Genomic DNA, 26,591 nt, shown 5'->3' on the forward strand with positions numbered 1-26,591 from the left:
TAAACATCAGTAACACCATAGATTACTAAAATATTTTGTCGTGGCCTATTTTCTTTTTTCTTTCTTCCTTTTTTTTTTTTTTTTTTGTTTCTTTTTAGATATGCAAGCATTTCATCTATCTTTCCGACAGTAATAAAGAATTCTAATAATTATTATGTTTGGGCTAACTTAGTTTTTAGTACATTTCCAAATATACTACAATAAAGAATTCTAACGATATATTAATATTTTTTTATATCGTAGAAATTGCATTTGTATGACAGCATAATTACAAAAATTGGATACGAAACCATTGCAAATAAGTACTTCCATACTTTGCGGCAGAAAAAAAACAAATATAATCAAAAGATTAGAACAATAGGAGATCCTACGATTACAAACGCGAGCTACACTGTGATAGTCTATCATACATATTTATCGTTACAACGCAATCATTAGCGATTATATTAGTTTTCTTTCCTCGTGCAAATTACAAATGAACAACCTCAATATATACGATTAGTCCGAATTATAGCGGATATGATTTCATTGTAAATAGACTTAATAGGTATATACTTCAGATACTCATATTAATCACTGTTAGAAACATAACAGTTGTACAGTTGATTTTAGAATGTAAAAAGAGTAACATAAATGAAAGTTGATTAATTTATCCTTGTCATATTATACGTAAGAATGGTTAGCTATTCGTATAATAAATATAAGTGCAGTACTTGAATAAGATTAATAATTATTTATACTCTAAAATTAGCTGTTGCTTGAAGATACATGAATAGAATGTTCTAATGTAACCGAATGTTTTTTTTTCTAGCTTGAAGAATAAAAAATTAATACGAGACATTATAAAAAGAAATACAAGATACTATAAACAAAAGACACATTCTATTATTTTTAAACAATAATGAAGATATTGCCAAAATTTTACCAGATACGTTTAAATACCTTAATCTTTAACATTTATCAATCATTTACAAAGGCATATGTGTTTTATTAAAGCAATTAAAAATATTTTCAGTTGACGTCGAAAATAGGGTAAAAATTTATTTCACAATATGACAAAAGTTTCATCTGAAAGAAGATATCTGTAAAAATATAATGATGATGCAATAAAGTTAAAAGAATATATTACTTTATTATATATATATATATACATAGCTTATATAGTAAAAAATGTATAATATCAATCTTGTAAACAAATGATTACTTGACTAAGTTATTTTGTTGCATAATATAGTATTGACACATTGAGATAGGTTATGGAAATAAATTATTTTTAAATAAAAATAGAATATAGTACATAGAGAGGTAGAATAAGAAAGGAAAAGACATAGTACACAATTTTCACACTTATTGTGTATTATATATCTATACAAATAGGAAAAGAAATTTTTAAGTTATTTATTAAATGAATTACATATTAGTTTTGTTGTTACTAGCTTATTGATTTATGAAATTCAATTAACTCTTAGTTTCTAAAGAAAAATTCATATTTTAAAAATATGTCATATTGACAATTTGTTAATGGATAAACAAGATCGACTGCTGTAAATAATTTTGGAATTATTAAAATACAATTAATATTTTTCAAAATTTTTACAATTTTTAACGGAGTTAACAAAGAACTTATTGGTAACAAAAAGAAATGAAAGGAGGTTTAATGTCTAAATCATTGATATACCTAACACGCTGTCAATGTACTCGGTTTTTATGAACGTTCGTAATGTGAAGGAAAAGACATACATTTATATGTCAAGTACGCGATTTAGTTTTACCTATCCCAAGTCACTATTAAAACAAATTTGTACGAACGTATAAAATGGATTTTTTATTTTTGAGCACACAGTTATATGCTCGAAATACACTTCCATTAGTTTTATGAATATAATATCGTATCTGTAGGTTATAAATACCGAAAATTTAGCTATTTGTCGTTCGATCAAATATTTATTCCCATTATGTTATCTCGAAAAAATAAGGATTTAAGAACAATTAAAGAGGGAGTTGTTGGTAAATATGTTAAAAAAGAAACTCCGCCTGAAATGCCAAGTAAGTTGTCATTACTATTGTGTTACAAATAGTTTGTAAAAAGACAAACTTTTTTATAGCATTGATAAGTTTCTATGCTTTTTTTTTAATGTTTGTACTTTTTAACTGTTTCATTACTACTGTACCATTTTTAATGACAAAATACAGTTTGTTTATTTTTTATAATTATTATTTACTTTTAGTTATTAATGTATGGACAACAGAACCAAATAGAAGGACGAGGAATCGCAATAATCATCCAACTATTCCTACATCCATGGTAAATAGCAATTGTGTATGTTATATTTTTGTAGACAAATAAACACTAATTTTTATATAGTCTATCCCACAACAACCCAGCATGGTACAAAAGTTTGGAAATACTAAAACAACAATGAGTGCAGTAGGTTTAGGAAGTCACGAAGGAAAGTATACTCCCAATAGTTCTGTCCCAGATTTAGCTCAAAGGTAATTTATGTTTCAAAATATACAATCAAAGTATATTTAAAACCAAAATGCAACATACTCCTTTAGATTTGCCAGTCTTTCTGTCAATACTAGTACAAGGGATGGGATGTCATCTCGTACTGCTACTCCAATGTATCATTCTGGACTCTCACCTGCCATATCTCATACTTATGTTAATCAGTATGCTGGATCTGAATATCATTTAGATCGGGTTCAAACACCACAGATGCCTTATAAGCCATTTGACATTGATTCAGGTTATGACGACTATAATCATTCTGCATATCGTCACAATACAGGGTAGAAAAGTATTATACTTAGCATTCCTAAAATTGTCAAAGTGTGACATGTTGTTTACATTTATATTTTTAAGATATAGTCGTTGCCATTCAGAAAGATCAAGTTCTAGGAATGAACAGCAAGAAGAACTTCCTTTACCTCCTGGATGGTCTGTGGATTTCACTCTCAGAGGTCGAAAGTACTATATAGATCATAACACAAAAACCACTCATTGGTCTCATCCTCTTGAAAAAGAAGGCTTACCTACAGGCTGGGAGAGAATTGAATCGCCTGAATATGGTGTTTATTACGTTAAGTAAGTTCTATGGCAATTAAAAATTCAAAATACATGTTATAATTCCTATATAAAATTATATTATTTTTAGCCATATTACACGGCAAGCACAATACGAACATCCATGTTATCCTCATGAGATACAAGCAGTGCGCGTTGTATCACCTCCACGCCACACACATTTTCACTCTCACAGTGTTTTAGTTCCAGCTAACCCTTACCTTAATGAAGAAATACCTCATTGGTTATACGTATACAGTAGGGCATCGGTAGCATTAGATCGTAAATTGCGATGGGAACTTTTTCGTTTACCGGAACTTGATTGCTTTAATGCTATGCTTACTAGATTATATAAACAAGAATTAGAAGAGGTAGTCATGCGTTATGAAGAATACAGGTCTGATGAGTTTTATGTTTTTCATACAATATGATTTTTTATATAATGTATCATATAAATTCATTAATAATATTATCTTTTAGGTCAGCTTTGCTATGTGAGATGGAACAAAGATTAAAGGAATTAAATCCAGAAACTTCTGGAGCAGTTGCCTTGCGACAATCTCTTCCTTAATTAAAAGTATTTGTATATTATCAATGATTTTCTGTAATGTGAATGAAAGGAATTGAATATATGTAACGTGAATAAACTGCGTTTATGAATATATCTGTTAATAAATTGAATTTAGTAAAAACGCTTTTGTAAATTCACTTTATTTTAGCTCAAAATTAATAACATCTTAAAGTTCTATGTTTCCACGACATTCGTTTCATTTTCTTCATCTTTAGAAGTTTTTATAACAATTCCTTGGAGTTCTACAAATTCTACGTCTATATTTTCCTGTTTCATTTTATTCACCAATCTTTCTTCTGCAAAGATTTCAAATTTATTGAATGTAGTATATGTGTGCAACAATGTACGTTGAAAATATAATTTAAATTGTTAAATTTGTAATACGTACTGGCTTCTGTAGTATTAGGTATGTCATGCTTAATCGAATTATAGAATACAAGTATAACCAAATTCCATGCAGAAAATGCATATACTGTGGCTAAAGTTAATCGGATTCGCGGAATGTTTTCAGATGGTAGTAGTTGCTTTATTTTGTATAGAAAGAACTTCCACATATTTTAGTTTCTCTAATAACCACGGTTATATATAAAAGACATGAAATTATTCGAAAGTATAGTGAACTTAATTTAAAAAGATGGAATCTTACTTTGTCGTCTAACCTCTTATTATATATAGTTTTTTTTTTCGAAAATCAGGTATATACAATTGTTTTAGTATTTTCGATATTTATATTTTACTATCATATATAACATCCTACTAGGTTATATAGATTATCATTATGAAACACGAAAATGGATTGTAAACTCACAGCATAAGCAGGAATCGGAATTGTTACATATATATATATACTTTATTCTATACTTCAATTCTTGTAAAAATTTAATTTAACTTTTAATTACGTCAATATTTACAATATTATTAAATTTCAACTTTATAATGATATGAGATGTTTCCATGTAATTTTATTACTTCCTATATTCTATATTTGAAAAATTGTTATTCAACAAAAATCACGAATATCGTTAAAATAAGTATAAAAATTAAAAACAATTACAAAAATAAGCTGTAAAAAAAGGAACTGCCTAAAATCTTTTATTTCATTATTATGAACAATTCTCATGCTTTTACATTGGAGTAAATTTCCATTCCTATGTCTTAATCTTTATGTTCTTATTAATATACATATATGTAGTAGATAGATATATGATATGAAAACAAAATTATAATTTCTAATTGTTAAACGCGTCACTGTTTACCTTCACCTTTATTAGCGAAGATATAAAAATATACATACGTTTTTAATTATTAATATATTTTACATTAGCTACAACGCAATTAAGCGAAGCAATAATTAGAAAATCACGAACTATATGTTTGTATATACGGATTAAAATAAAATAATTTCTGCTAAAATAGTTAGGATGTGAAACGATGCTTAGCATACATATAAATTTGTATGAATTTATGGATACGTCAACCTTGAAGATTTTTCCCATCGTACAGCACTGGTTCCTATCGGAAAGTGAGATGTGATTGGTTGTGTGAACCCCAGACTGGAATGAGACAGTGGAATGGGATGTCTGGCAATCGAATAAAAGGGGAGGGAGGAGTAATTTCGCGCGTTGAACGGATACCGAATAATTTCGAAGAGATTCGCAAGTCACAGCGTCGTCTCGAGTAATCGGGCAGAAATCATTAAGTAGGCGAATCCGTCCATCAAAGCCCGACGAGATGTCCGTCATGGGAAAGGTAAGCATATTAACATTCTAATGCATTCAATCCGACATTGTTATATAGAGCTCTTGCTTTTATTATCAACCCTTTTATTTGCGATGAGATCATGTCTTCAAGCAGCGAACAAAAATCCGTACGAAATCTGCGTTGTTAGAATTTAATTTTTCCTTTATTATTTGAATCATTAACAATTTCTCACCGTAAAAAAGAAATGTTCTTGATTTGAATCTGCTTTTACTCGGCCGGTCTCAGGTGAACCAATATAGACTTTCATCAACGTGTCGCTTGAAATCAGTAAACATGTATCAGAGTATACATTATTTTAATTTAATTCTTTTTCTCACTTTTAGCCAGTACTCTACTCCTATTGGCGGAGTTCTTGTTCGTGGAGAGTACGAATTGGTAACTAAAAAAGCATTATTTTTCTTTTCTTAAGATAAATAAATTTTTCGTATTTATACAAGCAGTCATATGTACTTTTTAACAGCATTGAATTTAAAAGAAATCCCCTATGACATAAAACCAGTTAGCTTGATAAAAAGTGGTGGAGAACAACATTCTAATGAATTCCGTGAGATCAATCCAATGGAGCAGGTGCCTGCACTTCATATTGACAATCACACGTTAATAGAATCTGTAAGTATTATCTGTAAGTTTATTTATTATTACATTATGTATGTCCTAACGATGTTGATACTCCGAGGCAAATTATCCTCTAGCTCATGTGCTGCTACAAGTATATGAACATTCATGTGTATTTCTTTGTTATCCAATGACAATGTACTAAATATGGAAAACTTTTTATTCTAGTTAAATATCTTGCAATACCTAGAAGAAACCAGACCACATCGACCTTTAATGCCTGCAGATCCAGTAAAACGAGCAAGAGTCAGAGAAATTTGTGAAGTTATTGCTAGTGGTATACAGCCCTTGCAAAATTTAGTTGTGTTGATTTATGTTGGAGAAGAACGCAAGAAGGAATGGGCACAACACTGGATTACTAGAGGTTTAACAGGTATGTTAGGAAATAGGAAAAAATGTACGAGTTTAGCTGTACATTGGCATAGATGTGACCAAGATTATTATGTTTCAGCTGTAGAAAAATTATTGTCATCCAGTGCAGGGAAGTATTGCGTAGGTGATGAAATCACATTAGCAGACTGTTGCTTAATACCACAGATATTTAATGCAAGGAGGTTTCTCGTTGACCTACGACCTTTCCCAACGATTTTAAGGGTAGATCGTCATTTAGAAAATCACCCAGCCTTTACCGCTGCTCATCCAAACAATCAGCCTGATTGCCCACCAGAGGCAACCAAGTAGCAAGCAAGGCAGACCACCCTCTTCCTCTTCTAATTTATTAGAAATAGGAAGGGAGTGGTCCAATATGTTGTAGTTCTGTAGTGGCAAAAGGTGATGCAATTTGATTTTTAAAAAAGATATTAGCATATAATTATGTTAAAATGATAATAATATACGCCCTAGTGTTGTATATTAATTAATTTTTAATACCATATGTTGTAAATTAGTGAATTGAAATTTGCGAATACAACTATTTTTTTTTCTTGTCGTTTTCTAGTATTAAATTCTTTTGTTTAGTAGAAGTATACACCTTTTATCACTTATGAACTACCTTTAGGTACCGAAATGGTAAACAGTGTAACGTAGAGTATCGAACTCTATGATGATTTTCAGTTGTTTGTAAAACCGAATTCCGTGATATGATATCTGTTTCGGGTGAAAGAACGCACTGTACCATTTCTGTACTTAATCAGAGGATAAGAATGTTGGCCTGTTTTTATTTTTGTTATATTTTTTCATTGGTTTCTATATACACAGAATCAAAATTAACAAAATTTGTCTTCGTACAGTACTTACAATTACTTTGTAAAACGTACTGACCTATTATAAATAGGTTCTGTTGTCTGAAATCAAAAGTTTACTTTTTATACACTTACAATAATGTAATTTTTCAGTTACTTTTAGCTTACTTAGATTAAGGAGAAGTGTTGCTATTAAATAATATTAAATATAACTTGAAATTCTTTACCGAGTATAAAGTAGCAGATTTAACATCGCAGGTACACATACTCACATACATACACATTGAATAAACAAAGAAATAAAGAGGAAACGTGTAATAAGGGAATGCAATCTGCTCAAACTCCGTAATAATATCGAGGAATGAAAAGTACAAATCAAATTCCTTTTTCTAAAGCTTTACCTTGAGTATGTTTCGTTTTGCTCCGTACTATGTCAGTCCATAAGTGAACATTTTCAAATAGTAGATATGAGGTAATTTCGATTTTACATATTTTTTTAATGTTAAAAAATAGGAAGGTGTGCTCGATTTTAATATGTCGCACAAGTTCGTCACGTGTGTATTATTATTAAGATAGAATCATTCTTTTCAGCGTTCCATGGGGAAGAAATTACATTGTAAAATCATTTAAAAATGATTTTTTACTCAACTCTATCAAATTGATAGAAAACAATAATTAAATAGAAATTTCGTAGGATATTTTTACGTTTCAATATTGAGCACCCTTTGGAGTTTTACACTATATTTTCTTGTGAAAAGTAATCTTTATATAGAGATACATTTTTTATTGTATCACCTATATTGTATAACTTTCACATATTTTGTAGTTTTATACACAAATGATACGTTTACTGTACAACAAGGGTCACACGAACAAAAGTCAAGACGAAACAGAATCGCGTGGCAAACTTTATCAATAACTTCGGCATTGTTCCTTATTGCCGGGTTCCTTCTTGCCATTACTTTCTACGGAAGTAAAAACTATCCTTGATTTATAAAGAAATCGTACGATGGCAAAAAGTTGGTAATTCGCAGTGTTTAAGAGAATACCGTATTATGTAAGAATGGGAGGGGATTGGGGGAACGTTTGTTTGCATGCTTCTGTCATGCAACGGTCTATCACATACATAGAGATAGTTTATAATTTATATTCTAACGTAAAGGAGGAGAAAGACGCAACATACACTTCGTACTTAGATATGTGCATTATGCAAACGTGTGATTAGATAATAACATATGTATATAATTTTTATACAACAAAAATTGGAATGTTACATGCGGAAAACAGTTTCAGCCATATTTTCGAGATGGCTGTTCATACCGTGTCGACGAATATATCGCATGTCATATATTACAAAGTTTATAGAGCACGCATAAGGAAAGGATGCAAACAAGTGGTGCCCTTCGAGCGTAATCGCACAAAAAAGATTTTTATTTCTTCGTCGATCTCTCTGTTATCGAGGCATGTATCATGGAATCAATGCGACGTAAGATGCTAGTGGACATTAACAAAGTGTCGCGATAGCGAGGAAGAGAGCCTAACTTTTCTTTGTAACTCTCGTGATATTTGTTACTCTTGTAATAATAAAATATCGGAGTAAGAGAAATGGATAATTTTTATGAAAAATATTTGGAGAGAAAGAGAAAAAAAACCATCGAGCTACATTTGGCTTGAGGTAACGTAGGAGGAAAATTCGCGAAGTTAGTGTACAAATATTATTGCATTCAACGATGATCTTTTTCGTGTTCGATGCGATAGAAACGAATTCTCCATTTCTCTGGGGGACTGGTACTTTTTCTTTTTAATTCGGGAGACCGATAACTATACTTTTAGCGCTTTTTCACTATTAGCTTGTTCGCGAACATGTGAGAGCCCGAAGCAGGAAAGTACGTAATAATAATGATAATTATAATAATAATTAGAATACTAACGGTAATAACGAATCAGTGAACATTTGTTTTACAAACAAATTAACAGGAAAAAAAGGGAAGTACGCAACATAGTATCACTGTATAGTCGGACAAACTAAGGGCAATAATGGTTGAACCAGATTAGGAGTTCATTTTACTGATGGTCCTAAGTAGAGTTTAGTTAGGTAGAGCAGCGTACACATTTGTAAAAGGATGCGTGAAGAAACTTTGTAGGAGCAAATGCGTGTATGTATTATAATAACGGATGCAAACGATACTTAATGAAAACTTAAGTAAGGAAAGAATCACCGGTATGATACGCATAGATATTTTGTAAGTGAAAATGAATTATGTACGTTCACTGCTTATGAGGAATAATAAATTCTGTGTCATAGTGTATGTATATTAATTTGTAGATGCGAAGCTAAAAAACGAAAAAAACGCTGTCAACAAACTATAAATACATTTGTGAATGTGCACTTATCATTCGAATAAAAAATACGTTTTGACTGTAGCCAGTATGGTTGATGTTTATTAACGCAATGAAATCAGCGCGCTCTAAAACAAAAACAAAGAGAGAAAAGAAAAAGGAGATGAATACAAACAAAACGAAGGAAAAAAAAATAGGATACACAACTTACCCGGCAACAGAAGATATTTCGCATAATCACGATCGAATCGTCCCATCGCGAATTACTCCAAACGTAATCGGTAGAGGGAAATTTAAAACTGAAACAGAGTTTAGCAAAATAACTGAGCAACAGCTAGAAGCGTGAAACTAAAAGGAAAAACGTCGATCCGCTTCACAAAGGTTTCATCGATATCGCTTTGTTCTCCTTATTTTTTTCTTTTTTTTTTTTTTCCAATAACACAAGCGCTCTCGTATCTCCTCTGTCTGAACTGGATTAATTTTCTTTCGTTTTCAATATCTTTATTACAAATCAATGGTGTAAAAAAATACATTCCCTTATCTATACTGACTAGTTAGAACAGCACGGGTTTTTCTGTTTTGTACGCCGAATTTTGTACGCTGACGAAATGCAAGGGTAACCGATCTCGTCGGTTCCTTTAGTGCCATATATATTCCGAATGATATGCTATTCCGAACGTGAGATACGTTTAACAAGAACAACAGCAACAACAAAGTTCGCGTTAGAACCGACATATAGCTAGAACGAGTACAATAGAACGACGATAACATTAAATATTAATCCGAGTTTAACGGTATGTCTGCGCTTCTTCGTCGTTCGATATATGCTTCGAAAATATTCTACCTACGGAATTACTCGCACGTTCCTCCGGTTTAACGCGCGGTTCTCCGTAACGAAACGCGGGAGTAAACCAGAGGCAAGACACGCACGTGAACTTGACATCGCATATACAAACGCATTTGTTTTTCCTGTTTCTCCCGTTCGTGTATGTACATATAAAAGAACTTACAGACTAGTCGCGTAAAATTGTTAATTGTACATTATCGTATTTACAGGTACGCATGCTACCACTTAATGAAGTGCGTGTTTTCATCTCTCGTGAGCTTTCTATCAAAATTTGGAAGGCTTCGTCGTAAGTTATAAGTGGAGCGAGACCGTGTCCGGTCAGACGGGAGACGCGCGAATAAAGTACGAACGTATCGCGATCAATCGATTGGGAACCTTCCTAATTTCGACAAAATTACAATTGCACTGGATTCGTTTGGACACCGTTATCGGAAACGAAACGGTAAATAGATAAAGAGAGAAAGAGGAAAAGAAAAGACGTTCCATCGACGGGGAACGTTTCTTTTTTTTTTTTTCTTTCTTTACGGTAGAAACTTCTGCGATGTATACTCGGAGAAACAGTCTTTGGTGAATGAAAGAGATAGAAAAAAAAAAAAAAAAACGACAAGAGAATGCGTATGACGATCATACAGCGACACTGAATGGACAGATGGATGGATCGATGGAGTAGATGGATGGAACGTGTGTGGCCAGGTCATGAAATGAAGAACAACAGAATGCATTTAATGAGCGATTGTTTATTATGCTCTTATGGTCACTTGTCATACAGGTAACGATGCTTTCTCATGAGTGAAAATAGTTAATATATTATGTTTAATATTTATAATTATTTAACATTGAATGGAATAACTCTGATGATGAAAGAATAACAATTTATGGATGCAAATAAATGTGATTAGAGTGTAAAGTAATTATTTAGAGTAAATTCAAATGCTGTGAACTAATTATATATACATATATAAAATATATATATATGTATATATAGTATAATATATACTTCATCAATAACAATCATAGTGTGGTGCCCAAGAGGTCACGTAAACTTTTAATAACAAGCAAAAATTATCAAATAAAAACGTAATCATTTTCGCGTCGTCGATCAAAAAAACAAAGACCTATTTTTGTCTTCTTTCTCGTGTTCAGGCTTACAAGCCGTGTGATGCATGCTCGCTTGTCGTCGCGTTTATCGATCCGCACATCTCGGATTCATTTTGATTTTTCCCGATCGTTGATTGGTCGTTTCAACTTTGTCTCGAATAATCACGCTAATCGTCAGATTAAAATCATTTCTGTGGAAATCGAAAGAAATATTAACAAGAATATTGGAGAATATTAAAAAAGAATGTCGAGTGGATTCTCGTCGCGTCGATAGGGAAAACACGAAAAACGCTCCTCTCTATCGACTCGAGTTGAGAAGAGCTCGACGATTAGTCGGCGCAACTTTTGCTTGCTCGTTTAGTTTTCAAATTAACCCATTTATATCGGTGTAATAAAATCGAAAAGTGTATCGCTTCTCGTTCGGCAACGTCGAAAAAGCGGAGCGTTTTTTGAAACGTTCAAATCCGAGGTGAGAATCGAAGTTAAAGTATCGTTTCCTCTCGCGAAAATACAATTGAACGTAACATTATAGAAAAAAGTAACGCAACTTTTTGTGCTCGATACAATATAACAATCGTTTGTTTTGAAGGGAGTCGTAAAACACAAGGGACAAGTGTCTTGTCGTATGCTTAGTTTCCTGTCCTTCTTTTCCGAACTATCGTATGCAGAGCTACACGCGACATTCCCCTATATATTTTCTTTGCTTTCGTTTTTCTTGTATACTTTCGTCTCTTTTTCTTGGAAAAAGACCGTGACAGAACAATGTTACAAATGGATCGCTTATTTGAACGATCCATTTCACGGACAATCGATGCGCATCGACACACGTATCCAAACACGTGCATATCCCTTTTCTAATATATCGCTTAGATGATTCTCAATAATTAACAGCCCTATTATAGTTTCTCTTATCTTCTTCTTCTTTCTTTTTTTTTTTTTTCTTATCCGTTCAGAGAGTTTTACTCGCCAATCGGTATGTATATAAATGTATATATATATATATACATATACATATACACAGGTGTATATATATATAATCTTTCATCTCAAGAGAACACGCTATACTCTTTAATAATAATAATAATAATAATAATAGAGATTCTCTTTTTTTTTCTTGTGATAGTTAGATGTAACTATAGTTTCTCGCGAACTTTTGAAGCTGAATCGCAATACCCTTTTTCTAGCAGGCGAGTTCTCGTAATATATACATACACATATATACATACAGATATATATTAAAAAATACAATTTCGTTCGCTGCTCTTTTTATGCACCGTTTCCTCTTTTTAATATATATCCTGACGAAATGAACAAACAAGAAAAAAAAACGAAACAAAACGTATGATCGACCGTGTAATACGTGCGTCAATTAAATCAGTCGGTCAAAGCGCGCGACGTATCGAATCGAAATGGATCTTTCTTTTCTTCCTTTTGATTATCATCGATCGATCGAATGCCAATTTAGCCGTATTTTCTTCTCTTCCTTTTCCCCGCTTCCCCCCCTCCTCCCTCCCTCATCTATCTCGTTTATTTCTCGGTGATCGCGATATATGAAACGCACGAGGCACACGGTCGTCGTGTTCTTACTATTACTTTATAGCCAAAGGAATGTAAGGTACAATACTTGTGATCGTGTTCCATCAGTGACGAACGAATCTCTACTATGGTACCTCTTTCGCAGCCAGCTGCTCTTGAAATTCGAAATATTCGTGGAAGATAATGCTATTTATTTCATCTAATGTAACCGGCATCGTAATTCGGATACGATCCTTAGAAAGGTAAAGCACAACGCGCGGCACTGCGTTTCGCGTGAAACCCTCTATTATATATTTTCATATTTTTTTTTCGTTTTGTTTAAATCTTTCTTTTGCGTGTATAGGCATGCAACATTTCGCGTTATACAAGTGTACAATGTTCGTCTGTACGTGTATGCATATATGTAATATGGGTCTGTGTGTCTCTCTGTGTATGTATGTATGTATGTATGTATGTATGTATGTATGTATATGTGTGCGTGTGTGTATAATGACAACAAGTCGTTAATGAACATGAATGTGCACACATGCACCATCGCGGTGCACTATTTTTTTTTTCTTCGCGACTTAGCGATTATTAATCTACTTATATTCAACAAGGTACTTAATAGTTTTTTTTTTCTTCATCCTCATCATCATTATAATCCCCGAGCTGCTATGTGCTACTTCTACCTCAACAATAACGATTCTCATCCAAGTTCTTCGTTATTATTCTTCATTATTTTTTTTTTTTTAATCTTTTTCTTTACATATGCTTACCCAAAATAATATACCGTGTATTAACAGTCTAACTCTAAGTCTCACCTCCAATAAAATAACATTACATACACTTTTGTACAACCCTCTTAATTACACGTTAACGAATCTTCTAGTCGTTTAAATGTGCTCTCTTATTAAGTTCCCTACTGTTCGCTCTTTTTCTCTTTATCCATTATTTAGTTATTTATATCTTTTTTCTTCTACTCTTTCTTTAAATAGTTTATCTCTCGAATAAATTCTTCCTCGGTTCTATTCGCTCTGCGTCTAGATATTCTGAATCATATTTTTTTTTCTTTTTCTCAGACATTCGGCCATCCGCGATGAGAAGATTCTTCTTCTTCTTCTTCTTTTTTTTTCTTTTTTTTTCTTTAGAGATTTAGTTATCGGTATGCATTGCTATTTTGAATACACTAACGAGGCTCGTCTCATTCTGTTCTTTTCTTTTTCTATGTACGCGGAGAGAAAGCTTCACTTTTCTTTCGTTCCTTTCTTTTTCTTCTTTTCCCTTTTTTGCTTCGCTTCGTAAGTGGCGTATTTTTCAATCGTACGACGATATCGGAGATCTGCGAATTTAGCATCTGCTCGATTTACGCAGAAGAAGACACAGTGCGGGCTGAACGATCGAAATTTGTATTACGTGTCGATGGGCGCGATATTTAATACTTTATCGGTAAATACTATGCACTAGAATCGACTAATGTCAGGATATTTTATCTTTTCTTTGAACTTGTCCAATTATAATTCTCGTCTCGCTATATTCGATTATCGTCCATCTTTTATTTTTTAGACAAAAATAAAAGCCTCTTTTCGTTTAATTCCACGCGTATCCCTATAATAGATAGATCTCTCTCTTTCTCTATATATATCTTTTTTTTTTTTATATAAAATATTTACAGCCACTTTGTTATTTTCTTTTTATCCGCTTTGTATTGTTTTCTTTTTTTGTGTTGTATACTCTTTCCTTATTCTGCTCGTTTAAGGGCATTGCAATGCAGGTGTATCGTGAAATTTTAAGTTCGGCGAATTGAAACAAGAAAAAAAAAAGAAAGAAAACACAAAAAGCGAAGCTTCAACGAAAATGAAAAAAGAAAGAAAAAAACAAAAATATCCAGTGAACCAATCGATGTTGCAAACGTTGTTCAAATGTTGTGCAACACACAGCAGTTAAAAATTTCACGTACAACAGCGTTTAAAGTGGAAACATCTGACGAAGAACAAGTTAAGACAATTCGTTTATGTCATCAATTGTTGATAAAGCTCGTTAATCTTTGTTCTCTCTACCTATAAATAATTAATTTTGCTATATTGTCGATCAATGCAATGCAATCGATTATTATTATTATTATTATTTCTTCATCCTCACCGTTTCATTCTTTACCGTTTCTTCGACATCTATTATCGTATCTCTTACTGTATTAATACTTCTTAATGTAACGTTACATTTTACATCAATTCTTTATATCTCCCTTGACTATTGTTAATTTGCTCTATCGTTTAAACCTTTGATTATAGCGAACGATTGCGAAGAGCGGCAGTAAAAGAACCTTCCGAGAATATAACATTCTTAAAGAGTGCAAATGCAACGTTTCTTTACAAACAATGGCTCGAAAGACTCGAAAGAAAAGCGATTTGTGCTACGAAAATATCTTGTACAAAGGATTTTTTCGTCCGATAATTCTTCACTTTTGTTCTACTCGTTTCAACAGCGAACGTATCGAATCTAACATCAAGCGCAGACCGACAATAGGAGAAAAGAAAGTCAGCTTTCTCTCTGATTTGACAACAACAAGAACAATTTCCAAACGAAACGCATTGCTCCTGTTCAAGAAACTGTTGCATTTTTTACAAAATTTGTAATTCCTCGTCGAATATGCATATATTATTTTATAAAATAAGAAGTTCGAACTTAGAGTTTTCAATCAATACGTATAGATCGACACAATATATACGTATATATATTGTATAGATATATATATATATAGATATATATATAGATATATATATATATAAGCTCTATCTCGTCATCGTGATAATCAACATTAAAATCCCTCGACAGCTGTAAAACGATTCTTTGTACACTGCAGAAACTAAATAAGCATATACAGGTGTGTTTCATAATACTTTGTAACGATTTAATATATGCGTAATGAGAAATAAACGTATTCCGACTTTATTCAAAACAGCCTGCATAATCGCAGAATATACACATCTTTAACAACACGTTCTACCGTCAAAACGTCAACAAGTGTGGCTGATGGGATATCAATATGGCACTAAAGTGATTGGGTGGAGTGTGTAAATGTCGTGCGAAAGAATTTTTTCATTTTTGTTTTCTCTGCTATCAAATATGTACCGATCCCTCGTTCGATCTTTCGTTTCTTCCTTCTTTCCCTTTCATTCGTATCGGAATATCGATTTACATATGTAGTTAATGATAAATCATCGTTACTCTCTTCCTTTAATCCCCCCTTTTTAATTTGTACCCCCCCCCTCCTCCGCTATTTATTTCCGTTCTATACAGGTAAATGGAGTCTGTGCGAGTGGAGTGATGGATGATGGAACATGAATTACGATGTAGCCTAGCACACACAGCCAAGTAACGTGACACGCAAGCCACACCATCGTGGCGACGTGTGTCAAATTCAATTATAGTTACTGTAACAATAGTTCATATTAGAATTGAGGCGAGTCAATGCAATTCCTACAGTTTCCCTGATTACTACACTACGTCTCCACGTGCGAGAGTATAATTATACATTTTTTACCCATTTCTGTAAATATTTTTTTTTTCCTTTTATCGATCGATTATTGATTAAAACGTTGAACCTGTAATGACGACTTTTACAAGAGATTTAAGACACTACCTACACATCTATACTTAGTAATCGTGTACAACTATCCACGGCGCTCAACACAACCATTCTCTGGCGCCGTGGTTTACCATGTTTATTATCGTTAATTTTTTTTTTTTTTTTCATTACCTAGAGAATGATCGGATGAAATATATCTCAAACTGTACAAAACAAAGCGTCATATGAAATAAGATTCTCCTAAATGTGTGGCGACTGCCGGCTTAATTATTCTAACGATGTCCTCTCGTTAAACAACTCGTAGGTAACATAGACTGGCCAACCAATACTGTTCTTTCTTTTTTTTCTTTTTGCCACATTGCATGGAGGTATTTTCGTATCGTTATTTCAAGCAACAATCGTCCAACACGCGAACAATAAAATTCAATACAATAATATGCAACCGTATAAAGGTGAACCCTATAAAGATATCTGTAAACGCGAAACAATCCAGAAGAAACGTATACGAACGATCGTTCTTCCCCGTTGGACGTTTATCTCTATGGAATTTTCTGCATCGACCGTTAATAGTTACGATTCAATGTATCGAACGATTTTAATTTCTTTCCCTATTACGTTATACGTCTTCTAAACCGATGAACACATGCGAACCGTAGCCCCGTAACATTTACGATATTTATAAAATACTAATATTGTACAGAGAGATGTATATAAACCGCTAAAGGAAATACTAATAGTAAACTGGCTGATCATTATAACTTGTAATATGTTTATCACTTCGTTTCTTTCCGATGGTGCAAGGAGAGTGAGTTAGTTCTTTTTTTCTTTCTTATCAAACGTTCCAAGCGATAACATTGGAAAATGGATATTGCGACATGCGATCCTCATAAAATTGAACATTTAACATCGACATCATCTTTTTATCATGTAGAATAAAACTGATCCGTCGTCTCGTTTCTCCTTGCTGATGAATCGTTATTCGCCATCGAGTTATTTTTCCCTGCACAAATAAATTCTATGATTTTACACACTACATACATCAACGTATCGTGGCAATTTTCACGTACTGACAGCTGATAAACACCTAACTCCCTCTCACCCAATTATTTTCCCTCCTTTTCTCTCTTTCACTCATTTCAACCCCATCACAGCTATCCTTATACATAATCTGTTCTACTAAGGAATGTGTTTACTGAGAAAAACCGTAACCTAATCTAATTATCCCGTGCTACCTACAAGTTGTTTGTCATAGAGATTTACTTGAAAGAGATTTACTTACACGTTCTTATTCTTCCTATTTTTCCTTCCGTTTCTTTTCGTTAATGTGCATATTACAAGTTTGACATACGTACGGACTCTGTTCGAATCGAAAAATGATAATTGCTGTTTGATTTCGATTACAGGAAATGACATAAAGAACCTTTATAAGGATTATTCTCCGATGTAACCGATAATATTAGAAACATTGTAATTTTAGTAATGGAATATTCAAATGATCAAGCATGTTTTCGTTTTTTTAAACGTGGTAACCAGAATACAATCATTCATCGTGTTTTGTTGCTTATACGTGCTACACACATAAAAAAAGGAAAAAAAAAGTTACAGAAGAAATATTCTATGTGACAAAAGTCTATTTCACTTCACTGTAATAATATCGATGTTACTTGTAACAAGCACAAAATATATCAACATTCTTGTGACGAAAATCGAATGAAAAATTTGTTTCCTTCATCTACTTGTACAAGTTCACTGCAATACTAGATTTAGATACATTAGCACGAATAATCATATGAGAGTCATAAATGACAAAAGTACGAATCGATGTGTGTAAATGAAAATGGTATAAAATCTGTTTTCCTTTGAAAATCTTGGCCTGTCCAAATCAATTGGAACACACCTGCCTACCGGCAGTCAGAAAAAGTGTGAATTATAAAATAGAGATAGAGAGAAAGTGACGATAGGATAAAATTAAGAAACCGCCAATGATAGATCTAATGTGATGATACGTATAATTAGCGAAGAAAAAGTACTGCATATACGGATGCAATAGAGAAATATTATGCTGCCATTAATATTAATAGCACAACGGCTATATTAAAATAAAGTGATTTATAAATTAAGTTAATGGTACACGTGACGTTCGTAACATGTTCTATTAAAGTTTTTTTTTTTCAAATAGATCTATCTACAGCAATCTAACAATAGTTTGCATCTTTATCGTATCTGTGACTTCTTTCTCAATGTATTTGGGCAACACAGTGAAGTTTAATCAATAGTTCACATACAATTTATGAATAAACATAAAATTATGTTTTACGTACGCGGACGCAAATATTTTGTCAACAATGTTTATAATATCATTTCATTACTTATATTATATCTTTTATATATTATATTTATATATGTATATATATAGAATATATATGTGTATACATATATACATATAAATATACACATATATGTCATTTATATTTTAGATAATATGAATTCTCTTTTATTTAATAATCTAATTCGAACTTTTCATGTATATATAGATGCATCTTTTATATACATATATATATTATATATATAATATAATATATAATATATATATTTACTCTTTTTCTCTCTGTGTGTAATATATTATTACTCATGTTATGCGATATTTATGAATATACAAGTTATTTTTAAAGAGCGGTGAGCCAGCGTCTCCAGCTATGAATTGTACTCATGTACACTTATATATTTCATTTGACGCTACAGCTAACGTTTTCAGATACTTTAACTAAACCCATTATTGATTACTGCCTATCCCTTATATCACCCTTTCCTAATACCTACCCCCCCCCCAAAAACAATGATTTGAAACGTCTATTATTAGTAGATGCTGTATCCTCTTTCTTATCTAGCAATGAAATATAAGCTGTTTGCTCTTTTGTTCATAATATTGATAATTATTATCAACATAAACGAAGTTTCTAGCTAAAATCCATTCCCTATCTAAAGATTTGATTCAGTGTCAAAGTGCAGTTGTTAAAAATCTGTCAAAGATTTGGTTGTCTTAAATAGAATTCCACATAAAGCAGTATCATACAGAACCCAAGGATGTATGACATGACTGCTGACCATGACAGACACTTTTTATGTAAAAGTGAGCGTATGTATGTATGTATGTATGTATGTATGTATGTATGTATGTATGTATATATATATGTATGTATGTAGAAACCTTAATTTGCTGTATTTTCATCAGAATACATTAATCATTGCATAGAAATGAATTGAAAGCACTAGCGAATGGAATATTTTGCTCAAAAAATATTTCACGATTAAACTATTGAAAACAGATGTATATAAATATAAATATCTTTACATGACAAAAATAATTATATTCATGCTGCTATAATATAAAGGAATGACAAAAACAAATTTCTATGTCACAGCTTTTGCTTTGCAAAGTGTCATGAAATATATCTCATTAACTCAAATTGTATTCAACTGATATACCTTGAAACTAAAAATAATTAGACAAAAGTTTTAATGTACAGCGCGTGTTAACCATACCAAAATATTACATGAGAGGATCTTTTTGATTCAGTGATGAATCGAGTAATTCTTATCTTAGCATCCTAGTATAATGAATCCTCTGTTCCTAAGGTATGAGTAAGGAAGAATGAGACTTGATGTTTATATACTTCTGGGTACATTAATCTAAATACTATAAGATATAATTTCATGAAGATTTTGAGAAATAAAGACTTTGGGATTCAGAATAAAACTTGGCAATAAAGTATTATGTTATTCATTTAACTGGACCAGCCAGCATTGTAAATATATAAATATATGTTTATACATAGAATAGCTCTCCCTTTGTATGTATATTTATCCTCCAGCCAAGTTATTTCTGCTTTACATATGTAAGATCTTTGGTTTTGCCAAGGTATTACTCTGTATTCAAGAAAACTTGCTCATATAGCATGTTAATCATTCAATCGGCCTAATCATTTCATAGCTCAAGGAACAGTTCAATACAATAATTTGCAACATCATTTTATGGAAATGAATATAATTTGATCTGCACGATACACATTAAAATACTAATTCCTCAGATCGAAGTCATTCAATTTGTGAGTTCTGTATGACCTTCTAACTAAAAATATCTTTCATATTAGTACTAAGATTATGCTCCTATACAAAAAAAAAAAGAAAAAAATAGATTTATTTTTATGAAACGAAACAATTACCCATGTAACATTGTCGTCTTGACCTTCCAAGAACAACTATGGCCAAATTGTGCCATTTCGTTTCTAATGTAATCATAATTTCATCATGCCTTCTTTCAATATCCTATACCATACAACTAGATATATTATGTAACTCTGATGTGGTACGTGTATTATTTGTGATAAAGTCCCGTAACGTGGTGTATCACAGAACAATTGTAGTAGTTATCATTTAACATATAATATTTATATATCATAATAATCTTAAAAGATAGATAAATGTTGACGAATCATGATGGATGCATGAACAGTGATGTGAGAATGCAAGCGCTATAGTGATGTAGCGATAGATGACAACGGGTGGTAGGTGGTAGTGGACGAGTGTTTCAAGAAGGGAAGAGAGAGCTACCGCAGCATCACCTCAAGATGTGAAAAGATGAATAACGGAGCTCAATAATGGGGATGAACAAAAGTGCTGTACTTGAAATCAATGGATCATATTGGCGAGGGCATTCTGACGTGCTCGTTTTGCTTCCTCTTCACTGATCCTCTGCTCAATTAAATATTGAGCAGTGCCGATTGCATTAGGATAACCCGTGATAGTCACTATGCGGTTCCTGGTACCAGGAGCGAACATGCCCTTCTTAGAGATTTGTATGTTGGCGCCACTTAGGTGCTGAATCTCAATGAGGGCACGACCACCGGGTCCCAGAATAGCTCCCACTATAACCTCTGCAATTTCTATGTCTACTTTCTTGGTCTCCTTGTTGTTGGCGTCTACCTGTGTAGGACTCTTACTTACAAGTGATAACTGGTTAGTGCCAAGGCCAAACGAATTGTTGTTTAGATGAATAGCACTGGCAGCTGTGTTGTTTTGTCTGAATGGATCAAAAGGCTCGTATCTGTCAAGTGTATTACGTGGTGTGGGAGACGTAGATCCAAGAGCAGGAACTGTTCCAATTGGCCCAAATACGCCGCCATTGTTATTCGAACCATTTGCTGTTGTAGTGCTATCCATAGGATTTCCAAGGTAACCCATACTAGAAGGCATCCCGATTCCCATTCCGAGAAGATTATATTTAGCAAGTGTAGCGATAGCAGACAAAATTTCGCTAGCAGCAGGTTCCGAAAAACCTGCCGTTCGTAAATTTAATTTTATATGTTCCAACAATTGCGTTGTCACTGGTGCTGTACCTGCTGTAATTGCAGCTCCTAAATTCAAGTTCAAGCTTAATCCAGCACCATTCAAGAGACTCACTGTGAACAAATGTAAGTCACAATTTAGTAACTATCATACCTTAATCCTGTAACTATATTACACGTTTTTTATGTTACTAGAAATCTTACCTGTATTGATGCCAGCCGTAGAAGTATACGTGGGAGTGCTTGTAGGTGCTTGAGCATAAGGACTGCCTGTGGGATTGTAATTAGCTACAGGACCACTAACATCGGCATAACTAACATTTGGACATGTTCCACTATGTGGATCATCTGCCACTTTTGCTAATATCATCATTAATGCATTACGGTTATTCTCTTTCTCTCCAATTACCGTTATACATCTTTCTTGCAAAGACACGTCTTTTGCCTTCTGACTTATTTGAACGTACGAGCCACATTCTTCTTTTATTTGTTTAATGTAATTTCCAGCTTTACCTATTATCATGCCTGCAGTGCTGTTAGGTACCAAAATTTTTACCTAAAATATTATATTAAACATTACACGTAAATAAAAAAATGTTAGCTCTCCTTATTGCAATCAATAGATATATGACAAGAACACTTTTGGTTGTGCATTTCTAATTAATACGAAAGCAGTTAATGAGTAGGTCACTATTAACAAAAGCAAATTCAATAACACAATATTTGTTTAATCTGACAAATGTATATGTATAAATATTCTGGTATACTAAACATACATAAAAGACATACATGTATGTAAATAAAGCTTTTTACCTGTTTGTCCCTCTCTGCGGTAGTTTTCCCTGATTCAAAGTCAACGGTTGTCTTTAATGTGAGATCTGGTTTCTCACGAATTTTATCCATAATAAAGTCCATAACTGCCATTATAGCTTCTAAACTACCCGTAATTAAACACACTCTTTCTGTTGTTCCTGTACATTGCATAAAATTGTATGCAAAGACTGTCATATCACCTTGTACTAACAAATACAGCATAAGGGAATATTTTCAGTCTACCTGGGTAGAAATCGTGAGATTTAGACATTTTGACCCTGGCTCCTGTATCTTTTTGTAACTGAGCAATTGTATCCCCTCCTTTTCCAATGATTGCTCCAGCAGCCACGCCAGGGACCAGTACTTTGAGGTGATATGTTCCATCTCCCCCTATAAAATAAAAAAAAAAGAAATTATTACATTAATCGAACGACAGATGGTATGAAGACACATAAATTATAAATTAGTACATAACAGAGTACAAAAGGTGAAAAGTTACAATTTTTAAAACATTGAATTCAGTAAGAAATGATATTTATTACACTAGCATAAACAGTTAGAGAAAAATACAAATTTAACACAGTCTTTACAAAACATATACACATTGAAAGCACTTCAAATTTTTTACGGAAATCACAGTAATTTCTAATTCATTAAAAGATAAATTAAATGAAAGTGAAACATCAGTATTGAACTTGAAAGCTAAAGGTAGCTCTTGTGCAACTTTGGAACGTTTTTCACCAAACTAACACGTTATTCTTTGATTGGCGTTCAAACTTGTGAGTTTTGATTGGTTCCTAAATCGGTGGAACGCGAAATCATGCGTACTCACGGGCACGCGAGCGCAGGGAGACCAATATCAACGAGCACGCAGCACGAGTCACGAAAAAGTGTCGGGTAATCGGTTGGCGAAGGATAGGGAAGTGCAATGCGGAAAGACACAAAGTTTTGATGCGTTGAAGGCAAACAGCTGTTTGACAGATGGAAGCCCTGTGCGCTCACTCGGTTCGCATCGACCTTGACCCGCAACCTCGGCAGCGGAACGGTGTGCCTGACAACTCACCGATACGCCACATCCTAGTAACTGCCACTTAACGGGTAGCAGGCGCGTTCCTTAGTACGCCGCTTTCGCGACAACGGCGGCACTGCACTACGAGAATACGCCAGAGAAAAGGTACACAATATGCGTACGGATGGAACAAGGTGTAGGTCACTTCCAGCGAGTCTTGCCGCGAACTTAGCGGTTGCACGTCCGATGAAACGGGCGCGACAGGGACGAAGTTGCAGAGTCACGGACCGTGATCGACAGCCACCGCAGCAGCGATTCTCCATTAACGACGTTCACAGGCACAACCGCCCACGCAGGAACAATGACGACGATGACGGCCACGATGACAGCAGAGACAGCCACAACGACAACGTCGACGACGACAAAAACGATAAGGAAGACGAACAGGAAAATAAGGACAATGTTGACGATTACGGTGATAGGGGGAAGGGTGGAGGGGAGAGGCGACAACGAAGACGAAAACGACAATGACAATGGTGACGTTGACGATAATAAAATGACCGTCAACGCGTAAAAACACCGTTACAGGTGTTGCGTGAGTTAGCGCTAACGATACGAGGCAAGGAAATAGCGAAGAAATAGGGAAAATAGGGGAGATGAGAGACGGAAAAAGAGAAGGAGACGTGGCACGAGAGGATGCGCGAACCGCTGTGCGGTGCACCGTGTTCGCGTTCTCGCCTCCGTGTACACGTTCGCCAGGCTTCGAAGTGGGAAACGAAAGGGAACGGTCGTAGCGAGCGATCGCTATGTCAACAGCAGCACCAACGACAAGATTGTCAAAGGCGTGCGAGAGAGTAAAGAGCATCGAAGGCAAGAGAGAGAACAGTGAAAAAAAGAGAGAGCGAGAGAAAGAGAGAGAAGGAGAGAGAAAATCATTGTGAGTGTACTTTATCGTATGTATAGGAAGATTGGTAAAGGTGCGTAGGGAAGCTTAGACCGCGACAGTCGATAAAAATGATTGACAACGCGCAATTAAAATACCTGATCCGTAATGAGACCTCTTCGTCGCGCCATTTTCCGCGTCACAATCAAGCGGCCGCTTCCTGGAGTCTGCAATCTCCGGGGAGGGACACGTCTCCATTCCTGAGTCGGCAGCCATCTTGTCTTTTCGGTCGGGCACGCCAAGAGAAACGAGGAGAGAGAGGTAGAGTAAGAGAGAGACGTACTTTGACACAGAGACGATAGTCGCGACCGGTGGCAAGTGTCGTTCAAAGCAAGCGAAGGGAGACGCACCACACACGGACCGGACGAACGAATGAACGTACGCACGACCACGATAGGTTTAAGCGGAAGGGAGATGACGGACATATAGACACACGTATAGACGAACGAACAAACGACGAAAGCCCTCGCGGGGTACCGCGTCTCACTGGCGACTGCTCGCGGCTGCCTTGCCAACCAGCTGGTTGATACTCGATGGTGTGTGCCTCGGCCCTCGCGTTCCTCTCTCACTCGTTCTATCTCCCTCGCTCTTGTACCACTTCGGATCACCAGTTAGACTCTCTTTTTCTAACTAGCCCTCGCGGGCTCCGTTCTGCAGGAACGTACTGTTCAACGTACACCAGGGGCGTCTTATTTCGGGCCCTTATGCATTCATGCATATACTCTTCCATCTTTTAACCAAAAATTCCATCGTTACGACAAACACACATTTATACGCTCGTCTCTCACTTTATACTTCTTAATAATTTCAAAGTGTAGTCTCGTTGATTTAACTTCGCTTCTTCTGTTGATAATAACAATGTAGCATTATATTACATAATTTATTGCATTTCTTTCCCACCTTTATAAACTCATCTGACCGATTTAATATTTCGTTACAAGCGAGTTAATGATTTCTAATACGTATCACGACCGATCTAACGTGAATCAGAGTTAGCTGAACGAATAGCTATCGATTGATTTTACTGCTAACCATCATACAGTTACAGTTGCGACTTACCGTGGCATGTTGCATTTATCGTATATATCTATAAGTAATGTGAGGATGTCGTAAACGGTACTAATTTGAATTTCATGTATTTAATCCGCTATTTTAAAAGATATTGTTCCTATTAAGAGAAAACCGTCTATATCATAAAAATATTTTTCCTGTCAAGGACGTTAATCTTGTTGGTGCGCACTGCAGTATGACATCATAGTTCATGTGCAAGTGAATAAGATGCATTTGATTTCCTAGCGATGATTTCAAAACTACGATCATAGTCGCTTATCACGATCATGCATGATGTTTAGATCAATTTTTATCAACGAATATAGATGCTACTATGGTATCGCATGATGATTCGGTTTATTATTCAAATATGGATTAATTATTGAGAATATTTATGAATTTTGACGATGAATTGAAGTCGATGTATACCGTCGCATACCTTCGAAACTAACTTTCTGTTTGTCGAAACAGTCATTGACTTTAAGATATGGAAATAATGGGATCCGTTACATCTAGTCAGTCGAAAGGGAAACAGCCATTTTTCTTCGAAAGTGAAATCATAGGATATATCACGTACACGTGTACGTAATGTACGTGCATCTGTTGGTTAATAATATTCTTATCCGTTAATATAGTTAGAGTCTGAAAAAAGAGGTACTTTTCAGAGTCTTATCTAAGAAAACAACGAAGATAGTGTGCCCTATGGGCTTGTAATGAATTACGTGTTCAAAAATATAATTCATGTTATTTTAAATTTCGCAGTAGAGATTTGAGTAAATAATTTGCAAAAATAATCGACTAAAAAATATCACTGTTCTTGTTATTATCCCACATTAATAATTTTAAA

At 34.0% G+C, this 26,591-nt stretch overlaps 3 protein-coding genes and 1 long non-coding RNA gene across 11 annotated transcripts; 2 read left to right on the forward strand and 2 right to left on the reverse strand.

Annotated features, from left to right (window-relative positions):
• The first annotated feature begins 1,485 nt into the window (after nt 1-1,485).
• On the forward strand, nt 1,486-3,951 carry LOC138186112 (protein salvador homolog 1). Of its 3 annotated transcripts, none has more exons than XM_069125656.1 (7): nt 1,486-2,046; nt 2,229-2,305; nt 2,386-2,493; nt 2,560-2,793; nt 2,867-3,088; nt 3,159-3,464; nt 3,548-3,675. In XM_069125656.1, exons 1-7 carry the CDS (start codon nt 2,014-2,016, stop codon nt 3,636-3,638), a joined length of 1,071 nt encoding a protein of 356 aa, XP_068981757.1. In that variant the 5' UTR covers nt 1,486-2,013; the 3' UTR covers nt 3,639-3,675. The 3 variants fall into 3 exon arrangements, with proteins under 3 accessions (XP_068981757.1, XP_068981756.1, XP_068981754.1); XM_069125655.1 differs by having other exon boundaries at nt 1,492-2,046; nt 2,366-2,493; nt 2,873-3,088; XM_069125653.1 differs by having other exon boundaries at nt 1,495-2,046; nt 2,366-2,493; nt 3,548-3,951.
• On the reverse strand, nt 3,758-5,067 carry LOC138186126 (uncharacterized). Its single transcript, XR_011174809.1, has 2 exons — nt 4,027-5,067; nt 3,758-3,934 (listed from the first exon to the last, which is right to left on the reverse strand). It is a non-coding gene; the product is annotated as an uncharacterized LOC138186126 (long non-coding RNA).
• A 155-nt stretch (nt 5,068-5,222) lies between these two features.
• On the forward strand, nt 5,223-9,619 carry LOC138186124 (probable maleylacetoacetate isomerase 2). The gene is made up of 5 exons (XM_069125677.1): nt 5,223-5,387; nt 5,723-5,774; nt 5,860-6,008; nt 6,183-6,387; nt 6,466-9,619. The coding sequence occupies exons 1-5, from the start codon at nt 5,370-5,372 to the stop codon at nt 6,693-6,695; spliced, it is 654 nt and encodes a 217-aa protein (XP_068981778.1). The 5' UTR covers nt 5,223-5,369; the 3' UTR covers nt 6,696-9,619.
• Nucleotides 8,824-26,371, reverse strand: pasilla (RNA-binding protein Nova-1-like protein passilla). 6 transcript variants are annotated; one of them, XR_011174805.1, is made up of 7 exons: nt 24,793-26,371; nt 22,986-23,132; nt 22,743-22,900; nt 22,134-22,485; nt 21,589-22,043; nt 9,747-9,834; nt 8,824-9,663 (listed from the first exon to the last, which is right to left on the reverse strand). XR_011174805.1 is itself a non-coding variant. In XM_069125647.1 (6 exons), exons 1-6 carry the CDS (start codon nt 24,908-24,910, stop codon nt 9,829-9,831), a joined length of 1,236 nt encoding a protein of 411 aa, XP_068981748.1. In that variant the 5' UTR covers nt 24,911-26,371; the 3' UTR covers nt 8,824-9,828. The 6 variants fall into 6 exon arrangements, 5 of the variants coding, with proteins under 5 accessions (XP_068981748.1, XP_068981743.1, XP_068981744.1 ...); XM_069125647.1 differs by having other exon boundaries at nt 8,824-9,834; XM_069125646.1 differs by lacking the exons at nt 8,824-9,663; nt 9,747-9,834 and adding an exon at nt 21,287-21,518 and having other exon boundaries at nt 24,793-26,370.
• Between the last annotated feature and the right edge of the window lie 220 nt (nt 26,372-26,591).

Source organism: Bombus flavifrons, chromosome 13 (assembly GCF_040668555.2).
Source record: "Bombus flavifrons isolate JBK064 chromosome 13, iyBomFlav1_principal, whole genome shotgun sequence".
In the NCBI taxonomy this organism is placed as follows: Eukaryota; Metazoa; Arthropoda; class Insecta; order Hymenoptera; family Apidae; genus Bombus; species Bombus flavifrons.